The 12455-nt window shown below is 38.0% G+C and overlaps 1 protein-coding gene across 1 annotated transcript in view; it reads left to right on the top strand.

Moving 5' to 3' along the window:
- The window catches only part of ESR1 (estrogen receptor 1), a 112962-nt gene that overhangs the window by 95840 nt on the left and 4667 nt on the right, over window positions 1–12455 (top strand). Inside the window, 1 exon segment of the mRNA XM_050893423.1 lies at window positions 8276–8409. Coding sequence (XP_050749380.1) covers window positions 8276–8409 — 134 coding nt within the window.

The following is a 12455-nucleotide window of genomic DNA, read 5'->3' on the forward strand; positions in this document are numbered from 1 at the left end:
CAGGGGCATTGAACTAGATGATCTCCAGACAGCCTTCCCAACTTCAGCAATTCTGCTATTCTGTGACTAACTGTAGGTGAAAACCACTTTAAACTAGATTTTTGTTTCTATTTAATTTATAATTGTGCTACTCCATATTTATTGCAAATATTTGTCAATGATGACTTTAAAATATTGGACTTATTTTAAAACTTTTGAATACATTTTAGCCAGCAATCCAAACCTCTGTTCTGAGAAGCTTATATCAAAAAAGAAACAAAAGGCTCTTAATAGTACACTCCAGGAACAGCAGGATGTAACACCACCCATTGACTGTAGTCCATAAAGTTCTTCAGGGTATGTCACTTGAAAGCCAGCGTTCAAGGAGAAATGGGATGAGTAAAAGATGTTGCTACCACTGAATTACTTTGCTACCACCTTTAGTAATAAAGGCTCATGAACAAGTCAATTTAAAGAAAAAAACACACAGAAAACAACACAACAGAACCACTACAGAACAAGCCTTGTATCTTTAATTTCTCTCTTTCTGAAGCTCTCACCTTTATGCCCACCTACTACTTACTGGTTGATTTGTGTGATGGTACAAGCCCAATTGTTGTGATCAAAACAGCCATTTTTTAAAGCAAAATGCTATTTAACCTCATGAGTACTGACACAGAACAATCAGTAAGCTAGGCATTTCTCTTCATCAGCAGGCCTTGCATTTGATACTTGGTTTAGTTTACTCGTGGTAGTCTCTGCTTTTCTCCTTGCCTCCTGTTCTTTGCAGATTACTGTTTTGTTCTAGAGCTTTGGGGGTTAATTTTTTTCAGATTTTATTTTTTTCAGATTTTATTTTTTTCCTGCTTAGTTTTTCCCTAACCTTTTCCACAATCTCCAGAGTTACTGGTTAAACGCAGGATGGTCTGAAGTAAAATTTCACTGCTGATAACAATTTCCTCATCTTTTAATTATTGATCAATCATAGCATTGTAGGAGGGAATCCTCAGTTAGTTAAGCAGCCCTCCAATGCCTATCTGGCAGTATTTAAGGCATCCCAATGGATGTTCTTGATTTGGTCTTAAAACCTTGGAGATGGAGCTTTCCTGACACCCTGCTTCCTTAAGCTGTTTTAGTGCATTACTTTACATAGGAGTAGAAAGTGTTTATCAATGTCTATTAATAGAGCTAATGTCTACAGAACACATTAATGTATATAAAAATAGTCTCTTGTCTTGAAGACAGGTACCACCTATGCATAAAGCCTGCAATAATATTCTAATGGATAGAACATTAAAAAAAAGTTAAAATATTTTGACAATTCTTTAGTGCTTCAGAAACAGCACAGGATATAATGGTTCTGCTCTGTCTTTTATCTATCCTCAGTCTTCCTGAGTTTCCTTTCTTATTTGGCTCTATTTTAACATCTCTCATCTGGTGTGTGAATTAGCCACCACTCTTGGTTCAGAGCTAGCTCAAGGAGCAACCAAAAGAGACATCAGAAAAGATTAGCAAACCTCGGAGGATGGTGGGCTGGTAATTTTGTCAGTACTGGAAGAGGTAGGAATTGCCTATTTGAGCCTCAGGCTCAATCCCAATTGTTGCTTTGTTGCTATAGAAGAGAGAGCTGTGCTAGGTGAAAACTGCTGCTGTGTGTGGGCAACCGCTTTTTTCAACCTGTTTTGAGGAAGTGATGATGCCAACAGGAATAACTCAAAGGGCGGGTTATGTGAAAATGTATAAACATAACCACCCAGCTCAGTGGAGGAAAAGAGAGCCTTGCTCTTAAGGGTCCCTTCTGCTCCTTCCTGCCTCTTTTCCTCCCTCAAAATTATGTTTGGAACTGATATTTCAGTTTTATTTCTTATTTGGCAAATGTTTGTTTCAAGAAACTCTTGAAGGGAAAAAAACTTGATTCCGTGTTGAATTATGCTAATTCCAGTCCAGTACTTCTCCAATTGCCCAGCTGTGAGTGATTCTCAGACTGTGATTCATGCATTAACACTAATGGCACATATTTTTGAGTAAGTAGCCAAAAATACTGTATTTGTTTAAACAACAAGAAATAATTACTGCAACATTGTTGTAAATCAACTGAAAAAGATTTTAGTGAACTAACCCTCTCCTCAAAAAAAGGAGAAAAATTAATGCTTGAAGGTAACTTTCTGAAAAATGTACATGCTCTCACTTTAGGTTTCCTCCCTCTGAATTTGTGTCCTTGCCCCTAGACAGATAGACATTCTTCCTTGTCTATGCCATGACTGAATAAGTTAACAAATTAGAAATAAATCCTAACCAAATATAATAGAAGTAGGGGAATGAGACATAAGGAGGAAAAAATGCTGAGAAGATATGCATTGAGATGAATAGACTATAATGAATAGAAAGGATTGTACTCCTTCAAAACCTTTCTCCAAAATACAATCCAAGCTTAAACTGATGAAGAGATTTTGAAGTATGAGAAAGTTGGGTTAACTTTTAAATTTTATTTTGCTTTCTCTAATTTATATTCTGTGCCAGATTTATGCAAAAACTGAAGCCAAAGGACTGTAATATGGTGATGGGTTTTTTTTACCACTGCATTAGTACATCAAACCTTATTTGTATGATTTAAGGATTGCTTTTATTCTTTACCCAGGTGCTGACAGCATGTTTGGATTCTTGGTTAAAAATGTCCACACCAGTAATAAATCTTTCCTTCTAATTGTACCCTCTGAAACTAAACTCTTTCAGGAACTTCTCCAACAATTTACTTTAGAAACAAAAATTTTGGTTGCAGATCATTTTGTCCAATCTGCTTCTTGAAGCAAGACTATTGCCAACACCAGCTTAGGCCAGCTGTGACTTTGTCTAGCTTTCTTGAAAGTCTCTGAGGATGGAGAACACACCGCCTCTCTGGGTACCTGTTTCAGGGTTGCACCACACTCCTACAATCCAGCCCGAACCTTCCAAGCTGTAACTTACAGCAGCTAGTTGCCTTTTGATTTAACATTCACTGCTCCTGAGAAGACCTTGGTTATACCCTCTTTGTAATGCCCCTTCAAGCAGTTGTAGACTGCAGTTTTGTCTGTCCCCTCCCCTACATACTTTGCTTCCTTCTCACCAGACTGAACAGATCCAGTCACTCAACCCCTCCTTGTAGGCCATGTGCTGCATGCCTCTGATCATCTCCACAACAGGAGGAGACATCCAACATTCTTCTTGAGCTGAGGGGCCTGAAACTGGACAAGTCACAGCCTCAGCAGGACCACGTAGAGGTGGGGGTAAAATAATTTCTCTTGTTCTTCTGGCCACATTCTTTCTAACAAAATTTGCATGCAATTTGCCTTATCCACAAAGAGGGGATACTGTTGGCCTATATTTTATTTGGTTTCCATTTTCCAGGAGGGCTGCTGCTCAGCCCAGTGTTTTTCCAACCTGTACTGATGCAGGGGTTTATTTGGCCCTGGGTGCAGAATTTTGTACCTTTCCTTGTTGAACTTTGTGAAGTTTCTGGTGGTTCACTCCTCCAGGGTCCTTCTAGCACTGAGGTTGTGCTACGTAGTGTATCAATCTCCCTCCAGCCCCAATTTAGTATCATCCACAAATTTGAAGATGAACTTTTTAGCATCATCCAGATTATTGATAAATATGTTAAACAGCATTGGCTCCAGAGTCAGCCTCTGGAGTACTTATTATCTACCATAAACTAGGTGTTGAGCCATTACTGTTACCCTTTGAGTCTGGTGATCCAGCCTATTTTCCACCTGTGTATCTGTCTGTCTGCTCAGCCTGTACTTCCCTGGCTTACAGATAAGAATGCTGTAAACCAAAAGCCTTACTACAGTTGAATTATATTGCACCCACCACCTTCCCTTTGTTCATTTAACTAATTGTTTCATCATAGAGTCAATCAGGTTGGTCAAGCACAATCCAGTTTCCTGGATCCTCCTTGATTTTGTCAAAGTTGAGTTAGCCTTCTACTGTTTGTCACGGACCTCTTTCAATCTCCATGATTTTTTCTAAGTGATAGATAGTAGCCTAATGAATACATTGATCAAATATTTCAGCACCCTGAAATGAACCCCATTTGGCTTCAAAGATTGCAATTACTCTTCAGAGTAATTACTAATTCTCTAAGTAATTAGAGAAACAGGAGTCATAAATTGAAGCAGAGGAGGTTCTGACTGGATATAGGGGAGGAAAAAACCATGATGATGAAAATAATTAAGCTGAGGGAGGTTGTGCAGTCTCCATCCTTGGAGGTTTTCAAGACTAGACTTGCATAAAGCCTTGAGTGAGCCGACCCTGCTTTGAGTGGGAGGTTGAACTAAAGACATCCTGAATTGCCTTCGAGCCTGGATGATGCTGTGATTCTGCACATGTACTAAAGTTGATGGACATGGTATTTTTATGCTTTAACTTTCCTAAACATTTCACAATAGCCAAGTGTTAAGGATTCTTCTGAAAATACACTCTGACGTTTTGCAGTAAACAAGTTTTTATTGTTTTGTTTTCAGTAGGCTGAGAGTACACAAAGACAACAGCATGATGGTGGGATAAGGATAATTTTCAAATCTATTGCTTAATTTGTCCTCCAGGAAAGTTATCTAGCCTTCCTAGATAGGCCTTCCTATCAGCTGGACATACAGCTGTGAAGATGTGATAATACTATCAGCTTATGTTAGAGATTTAGAAGGCAATTCAGGAGAACTGGAAATTCCTATTTCAGAGTGTTTTGTTGGTTAACAAAGAAAGAAAATCAATGTTGTAGCTGAGATAATAAAAACATTTGATTAGAAGCCTGCATTTCAAAGATACTAAGCTCCTGCAGTTCCCACTGATTTCTGTGGAGCTGGATCTGCTGCCTAACTGAAAATAAAGCAGAAATTTCTAAATTGTTGCTTGCACACATGAATACCTAAAGCTAGGTATCTAACTTCATCTAAAGTACTTAACTCTACCTAAAGAGATAATCTCCTTTTTCTTATGGAGTAGCCTGGTATTTCACACACAGCAGACAGCAAAGCAAATGAGATTAGAAAGTATTTAGAATCTCTTAAATTTACATCATTTTTATTTATCATCTACCATATGAGTGCAGTTGGTGGGAAACAGACACACATGGAGATTTAGGTACATGGACTATGTGTTGCAGGACTAGAGATTTTTGTCCAGAGGTTGTATTTGTCAGCAAGAGGATCTTGATTGGAATGTTGATCTTGTAAACTACAGTCCATTGAACTATTTTTGTAAAAAGTACCTGGGAATAATTCTTACTTGCTATCAAAATGTCTTTTCCATCTTATGAGTTGCCATAAGGCATTTTAAAAGGTCTCATTTTACAAATAACTTACTTACTATTTCTTTTTAAATTGTGGTCTTGGCTATGCAAATTTTGCAATTTGTTCAGACTGTGTAATATTTTGAATTGTTTTGAATACTGGCTGGCAGTAGTTTGATGGGGTTTAGGAAGCAAGTAAATGTCTTAGCCAGACATTAAGATGTGTGGGGTTTTTTTAATATGGGTCATTTGCCATATGATCCACTGAAACTTTTCATTTCTGCATAATCCTGAAATTCTAAATTCTTAAACTAACCTTTTTTGAGGCATTATTTAAACTAATGTAAAACTATTAAAGGCTTTTAGTCCTCTGAAACTGTGCTTAACTTTATATATGCAAAGGTAATCTTTCTCTAGTTATAGGCAAAAATATTGTATCAGAAGCAGTGGAACTTGTCCCACTGTAAAAATTCATTTTTGTTTTACTTCCTTAGGATTTAAATTTTAGCACACAAAACAGATTTTTAGGTAATAGTAATTGTATTCTCATGTCTTGTTTTGAGTGCCTGATTTCTGTTTGTTTTTTATTTGACAGTGATGCTATTAAATACTACTTTGCCTTTGTTTATTTTATTGATGTCCAAACAGAGGAGGAATATACTTGAATCCAACCAGTTCAGTTTTTCAGCTTTCTTCTGCCTAAGCAGGATTCATCAGGGCAGCAAGATGGACATTGCTGATGAGCTCTCCGCATCCAGCACTGAACAGTGTAACTGATTGGTCATCAAATCATTGAAAACTCCCTGTCTGTGTTCAGATTCAATCTTCAGGCAAAAGAGACAGACAATGAATTTCAGTAAAGCCATGTTCAGATATACCAGGCCTTCAGTTCAGCTCATCGGTCAGGGCATTGTAAATGAGGGTGCAAAAGGCATCACACACTTTACATGGAACACAGCATCGAGTCTGCATGCCTGTTTATTTTAACACTTCGACTTTTGTCCACAACCTTTTACACTGCACTTGTTACCATAGTCTGTGGGAACCTAATATGTGAAATTATCGATGTTGTGGGTCATATCTGAAAAGCTGCTATAGTTTAAACCACCATTTCTTCAGCGAAATTGTTAAGATCCAGAAAAGACCATAAAAGTTGCATTGTCAAATATTGCAGCTTGTTACTGGGTGCCTGCCATGCAATGGAAATCACAGTTCTGATCTAAGTGCTAGTGAAATGCGTGGGGAGAATTAGGCACTTCTCAGGAGTGGTCAGTGTGCAGCTGCCTGGTAGCCCATAGGGATCCGAGGTGAGAAGAAACAACCCATCCTCCTTATTAAACATGCCTTTCTACTGTTTCCAGTCCCAGGGCTGGATCATCTCTTTCTCACAGAAAGGTCAGAGAACATGTGCTGTTGCAACAGTGATTGGAAAACTTGCTTGGGACCCCAAGTTTTCAAATATTACTGTATTTTAACTAACACTGTACTGGCTGTTTTAAGGGAGTATCTCTCACTTTGTTTTCTTGATATTGTCCTGCTTTGTTTAAATATCTCTGAAACCAGATGAAATAGCTTCTGTCACATGCCATAGTCACTGAGCTCGTAGGCACTGCTCTGGGATAAGGGAGATGTGGATATAAGTTCAAGCACCAAATTAAGCTGAATAGGGATTTGAACTTGAAGGGCGATTGGTGCACAAGTGCTCACAGATATCCCCTCTCCTTCTTTGGCTCAGTTTTAGGTTTAGTCATGATTGAGAAGTGCAAAGAATTTTCTCAGGCTGTAGTCAAAAAGGAAGGTGACCGCTTTGTCTGAGGGTCTGGTGTGGGTCTAGACATTAGCTACAGGGTCTCAACTGCACGGCTGTATGAGGACTGAGGCAGGTGTATCTGTGCTGTAGTCAGCGTTGTTTTTGTTGCAATGAGATTAGGAGATGCTCAGTCTGTGTTCATGTTACAAATTAGAGTGGAAAAGCCATCTGATCATTTGAAATTTCTTTTGCGTTTTCCTGTAGCAATGATCTTCAAAATTTTGTTCATAAAAGCGTATCTAAAAAATAGTATATTTTTAAACAGCAGATCTGATCACTCATTAAATCTTACATGTTAAAATGTCACTCAGGAAGTCCTAATAAAAGTAAAAGCAGCTAGTTTTTGGTAAAAGGTAGCAATGTAAACGGTCTAAAATTCCATGACCAGAAAATCTGCAGACTAAATTTTCATAAAAAATAATTACAATCTGCGTTAATTCTTGACCTGCAGGTTGGGTGTGCAAGATGAAAATTAGTGAGCGAGAATACCTAGTATTGCAAGCAGAGGGAGGTGGTTAATTGCCATTACTAATGAACACTTTGAGATTTCCCAAACTTTAGCTTTGTTTAATGCTGTAATGTAAAAAGTTATATGAACTGTGGAGTGAAGTGATAGTTTTAATCAGACTCAGTCATACAGACAAGATTTTGGCCTCATAAGTCCTTCTTGAGCTCATGAATAAGCTTATTCTTTAAGGAGGCATTATGCTGATATAAGAAAAATGGGAGAAGCATGTTGGAACATTACAGATTGCAAGGCCAGTTAGAAACAAGTACAAAACGTTAGGGAGAGAGAAATGCGAAGAATTGGGACTATTTCAGTTAAAGAAAGAAAAAAAGAAAGAGGAAACAAAGTAAGACAAACAGAACACACACAAAAAAAGAAATCAAAATGTAGTTTTAAACCAATCTTTTCCTCAACGTAAAGGTTTGGTTGAGTCAATCTCATATGTTCCACCACAGTAGTGCCTTGGTGATGAGTTTATGTAATTTACATTTTTTGGGGGAATATAAAATTTAGTTATTTATTCATTTCTTGTGGGATACTGAGAAATGTGCTTTTGTAATCACACATGCACCAAATGAGCATAGAGTAGGAAGTCACGTGCTAGCTAGTGAACTGATGAAATCAAATTGGAGGGGAATGATCCAGGGGGATGAAAAGCTCATGCTGTCACCAGGTTAGAGCTGTGAATATCTTCCCCTTGCTGGTATTCACACAGGAATCAAGGGAAATGCGTAGAGGGCATGGTGGAAATCTTTGACATGCTGCTGGCTACTGCTGCTCGGTTTCGCATGATGAACCTTCAAGGGGAGGAATTTGTGTGCCTTAAGTCCATCATCCTGCTCAATTCTGGTAAGTGGTGTGCTTTGCTGTCACTCGGGTAATTGTGGTTGCTTCTGCATGTGGTTGAGTGCTGCTTGTTGTCGCTAATGATTTCCTTTTGAGACAGCAGCAATCGAAAGGGGGCTGTCAACACAGATGCAGGCAGAACCACCAGGCAGGGATGGAAGTAGGCAAACTTGTTCAGTGGTGTAGATGGGACCCAGCAAATTAATGCAGTAAATAGTTGATACACTGCGTACAGCTGATGTGAAAGGCGATCAGAGCAGTGTTTTGAACTAGGTGCTGGCAGGTCTTAAAGCTCTGATTACAAGATACTGAAGTAGCTGAAGCCACACTTAGGGCATCCAAAGGCAATGCTTAGTTGTAAATCTACACCTTTCTTTTTTGGTGATGGCAAAATAAAGGGAAATAATGGCAAAAATATGGCTGAGTTTATCATGGTTTAGTTTATTTTAAAATACAGGCATCTAAAACTGATGTCATCACCTTCCACTTCCTTTATAGTTGATAAGTATTTTTGGGCTGTAAATCTCATTCTGAAGTACACTTCAAAAATAGGTGACTAGATAACAAGTGTAGGTATAGATATAAATATAAATATGTAAGGTTAGCTGACTTGAATTCTGCCTGAGATGATTGAAATAGGCAAATTCAAGTTGAGGTATGTGACAGAAAATTTCTGTTGCACAGCAGAGGATCCTTTTCTGTTTGAAATGAGAAAAAGCTCCAGACAATTTATTTTTAAATGCAGAAATGAGGCCCATGATGTTCTCACAGAAATGGTAGAGGTCTAAAATAATAATGTAGGCACCAAAGTCAAAATTTTAGACTCAATTCTCTGCTAAGATGTTACCTAATGACTGAAGATGCCAGAGTTTCCCAACCCTGAGGGTTTACCCACTTGTTCTCCCATTTTCCTGTTGGGTTTGAACTCATAGATGGTATCAACCTTTAGACAAAACACATGTGGAGGGCTGTATGTCATTTTATCCAGTGGTCTAACAGATCACTTGCCCAAGTTGCATGAAATACACATTCAGGTAATTCCCACAAAGGCTAACTTTAAACACAGCAGACTTTGCTTTCTTGATCAAGCACTTCTTCCTTTACAGAAACTTGGACCTGATTTACTAAAAAAAAAAAATTTCAAGCAAAATTATATATTTATACAATCAAATATAAAATATTTCATTTATGTATGTTCTATGAGATATTAATGTGGTTCAGGTTTTGTTGTGATTGTCACCAATTACCAAAAAATGGCATCTGAGGCAAGCACCGGGCATTTTAGGAATGAAGGGTTATTGTTTTTATCTTGGATGCCAGGGTGTGACAACTGTAATTACTGTTTGACATTTTATTTTCCTTTTATTGTCCTGATAATTACAACAGAATATTTCCTAGAGTTAAATGTTCTTCCTGAAAAGTGATGCTCCTCCAGATTTTTAGCTAATATGTTCAAATGTAATTATCCTCTTAAATAAATCTAGAATATGTAATTGATTTATAGAAATATTGAATTAGAATTAGGAAAAAAAATAGAATCAGGAGTTTGAATAAAACACATTAGATGTTCATGTCTTGAACGTGAAGACTTCAAGCCATGCTGTTGAGAGTTTTTGTGCTACCGCTGTATTTAATATTGATCCAGAAAACTAAATTTGTTATTTGGACAAAGCTCTGCCAGACATCACCAGCTATCCTTCATAAGCACGTCTCACTTTGTTAATGGGATTTTTTGTTTCAAGATTCCCCTAAGGAAAAATTGTAAAAAAAAAATATAGCAAGTGAAGTCAGTGATAATCAGAGGCAAGCTTCCTTCTGCATGTAAGAAAGATGGGACCACTGAGTGAGGCTAGGAGATATTAGATCTTCATTCCTTCAAGGGTCATATTCAGCAGGTTTGAATCAGTGGTGCTCTGTGTGGTAGAAGGTCAGAGTTGATCTGATGATCTGACGAGTGATCTGATTTTGGGTGTGGGTTTTTTTTTACATTAAATGAAAGTTTAGAGCTGCTCAGAAGTCTGGCATTTTTACAAGAGTTTTGACGGTGATAGATCAGAGGGCATGGTTCGGGTTGAGCTGTTACAGGTTCATGATGAAAGCAATTTCTACCACTGTTATGCAGGGCATCATGTATTACTCTGGCTTCCCTACAGCGCTTATGGCAGTGTATCTGAGTACACTGTAAACTGAATGTGTATATATATATGGCCACAGAATGTATGTCTGTATTGCTTGTAATTGCCTTTATGCATAAAGGTAATTAATTTTACATTTCAGTTTTTGCATTCCTATAACCAACTAATTTTATAACTGTCTGAGGAGTTAACTACCAGATGGCGGGAATGTGGACATGAGTTTCTGACTGTCAGACCCTTTAGATGCCCAAATTAGGAGGCTAGACTGCACTACAGAGATAAGTAGCATAATTTGGGGTATGTGCAATAGTTGTGTGTTGTTTGGCATAGATACTCTAAAATGTCTTCTGAAGATGCTTTTCTTCACGGAATATAGCCAGCCTCCTTAGGTAAAGTGTTGGACACACATGAAATATTATTCGCTCTGAAGCACACGGCGTACATGATGTGTGAGGAGAGGCTGAGAGTGCTGGGCTTGTTCATCCTGGAAAAGGAAGGCTAAAGGAGGGTCTAACTGCGGTCCTCAGATAGCTGATGAACAGGTTATGGAGAAGGCAGGGCCAGACTCTTCTCAGAGGTGCAAGAGGAAAGGACAAGCTGCAATGGAGACAAACCACAGCAAGGGAGATCCTGACTAGATGAAGAGAATGAAAAATCTTCCCAGTGAGAGGTTAAGCACTGGAACAGGTTGGCCAGAAAGATGGTAAGATCTCCATCCTCAGAGATACTCAAAACTCAGCTGGACAAAGCTCTGGGCAGCTTGACCTAACCCTGAAGTTACCACTACTTGAGCAGGAGGTTGAATTAGATGACCTCCAAGCCTCCCTTAACCTGATTTTTTTTCTATGATTGCACATGTAAATATACACAAATCTTCTACTAAAGAAACAGCAGATAAACACAGAATGAATTTTTGGCCCTTATGCTATCTGTATTATATATACTTACGATTAAACCAGCTGATCTCAAAATGATTTAAACGAGTGGACTAATTAAACAAATTGGACTAATTGTGCTACATTTTGTATTTAAAAGCAGTCTGCATTTGCATTCTAAAGCTTTGTGTGGATTTATTTCACTGAGTGTACACAAACATTTCTTTATTAAATCCTTGGACATCTGTTAGTCTCTTCACATCAGGTAGTGCTGTTAATTGCTTTTGTTGGACATTTATTTTCTCTTTTTTTTGCAACATCTTTCAAGGGTGTTTAACACCTTTACACTCCTTTTCCATGTAGTCTTGGGCAAAATGCAAGAGAAGTTTTTTAGTTTCACTCAGTGCATGTGAAAAAGATGGAAGGTTTTTTTTATAAAGCAAAATATACGTTTACGCTAATTCCAAATTTCTTCTGAGATATCAAGGCAACAGCATGTCTGTAACAACAAGAACAGTATTGTCTCCAGCTAAATAACAAACCAGAAGGTGCCCCTCTAAAGCTGCAGCAATAAATCTTTTGACTAAAAAGCAAAATTGTATTTTCGAAAAACACATTCAGGTCAATAATAAAGGGCTGCTTCTTAACACGGGAAAATAAGTATTAGAAACAACAAAGGGCAACATGATGCCAGATGTTTTACTTTTGAGTGTATCTGAAAAGAGGAGTGGTGTTATATGGCAAAGCAACAGGCTTTCATTTTGGAGATGAAGATGTAGGTCACGTCTGCCTTAGCAGCTGATTTACCTAATTAGTTAGCTGGTTAGTCCATAGAGATGGAAAGATTTAGCTGATTTTATGCATCCTGTAGACCTCCTGACTGTTAGTTATTATTTTCTCTTGATTTTTTCAGCTCCTGTTAAATTGTGCTTTTTATTTATTTCTTTATTTTGGGAGCTGGATGATTACACGAGTGCATGGTACAGAGCTGAATTTGCTCATAGCTCAGCCTGGCTTGCTACAGATCCAGAGCAATGGG

The sequence above is a fragment of the Gymnogyps californianus genome, chromosome 3, assembly GCF_018139145.2.
Source record: "Gymnogyps californianus isolate 813 chromosome 3, ASM1813914v2, whole genome shotgun sequence".
In the NCBI taxonomy this organism is placed as follows: domain Eukaryota; kingdom Metazoa; phylum Chordata; class Aves; order Accipitriformes; family Cathartidae; genus Gymnogyps; species Gymnogyps californianus.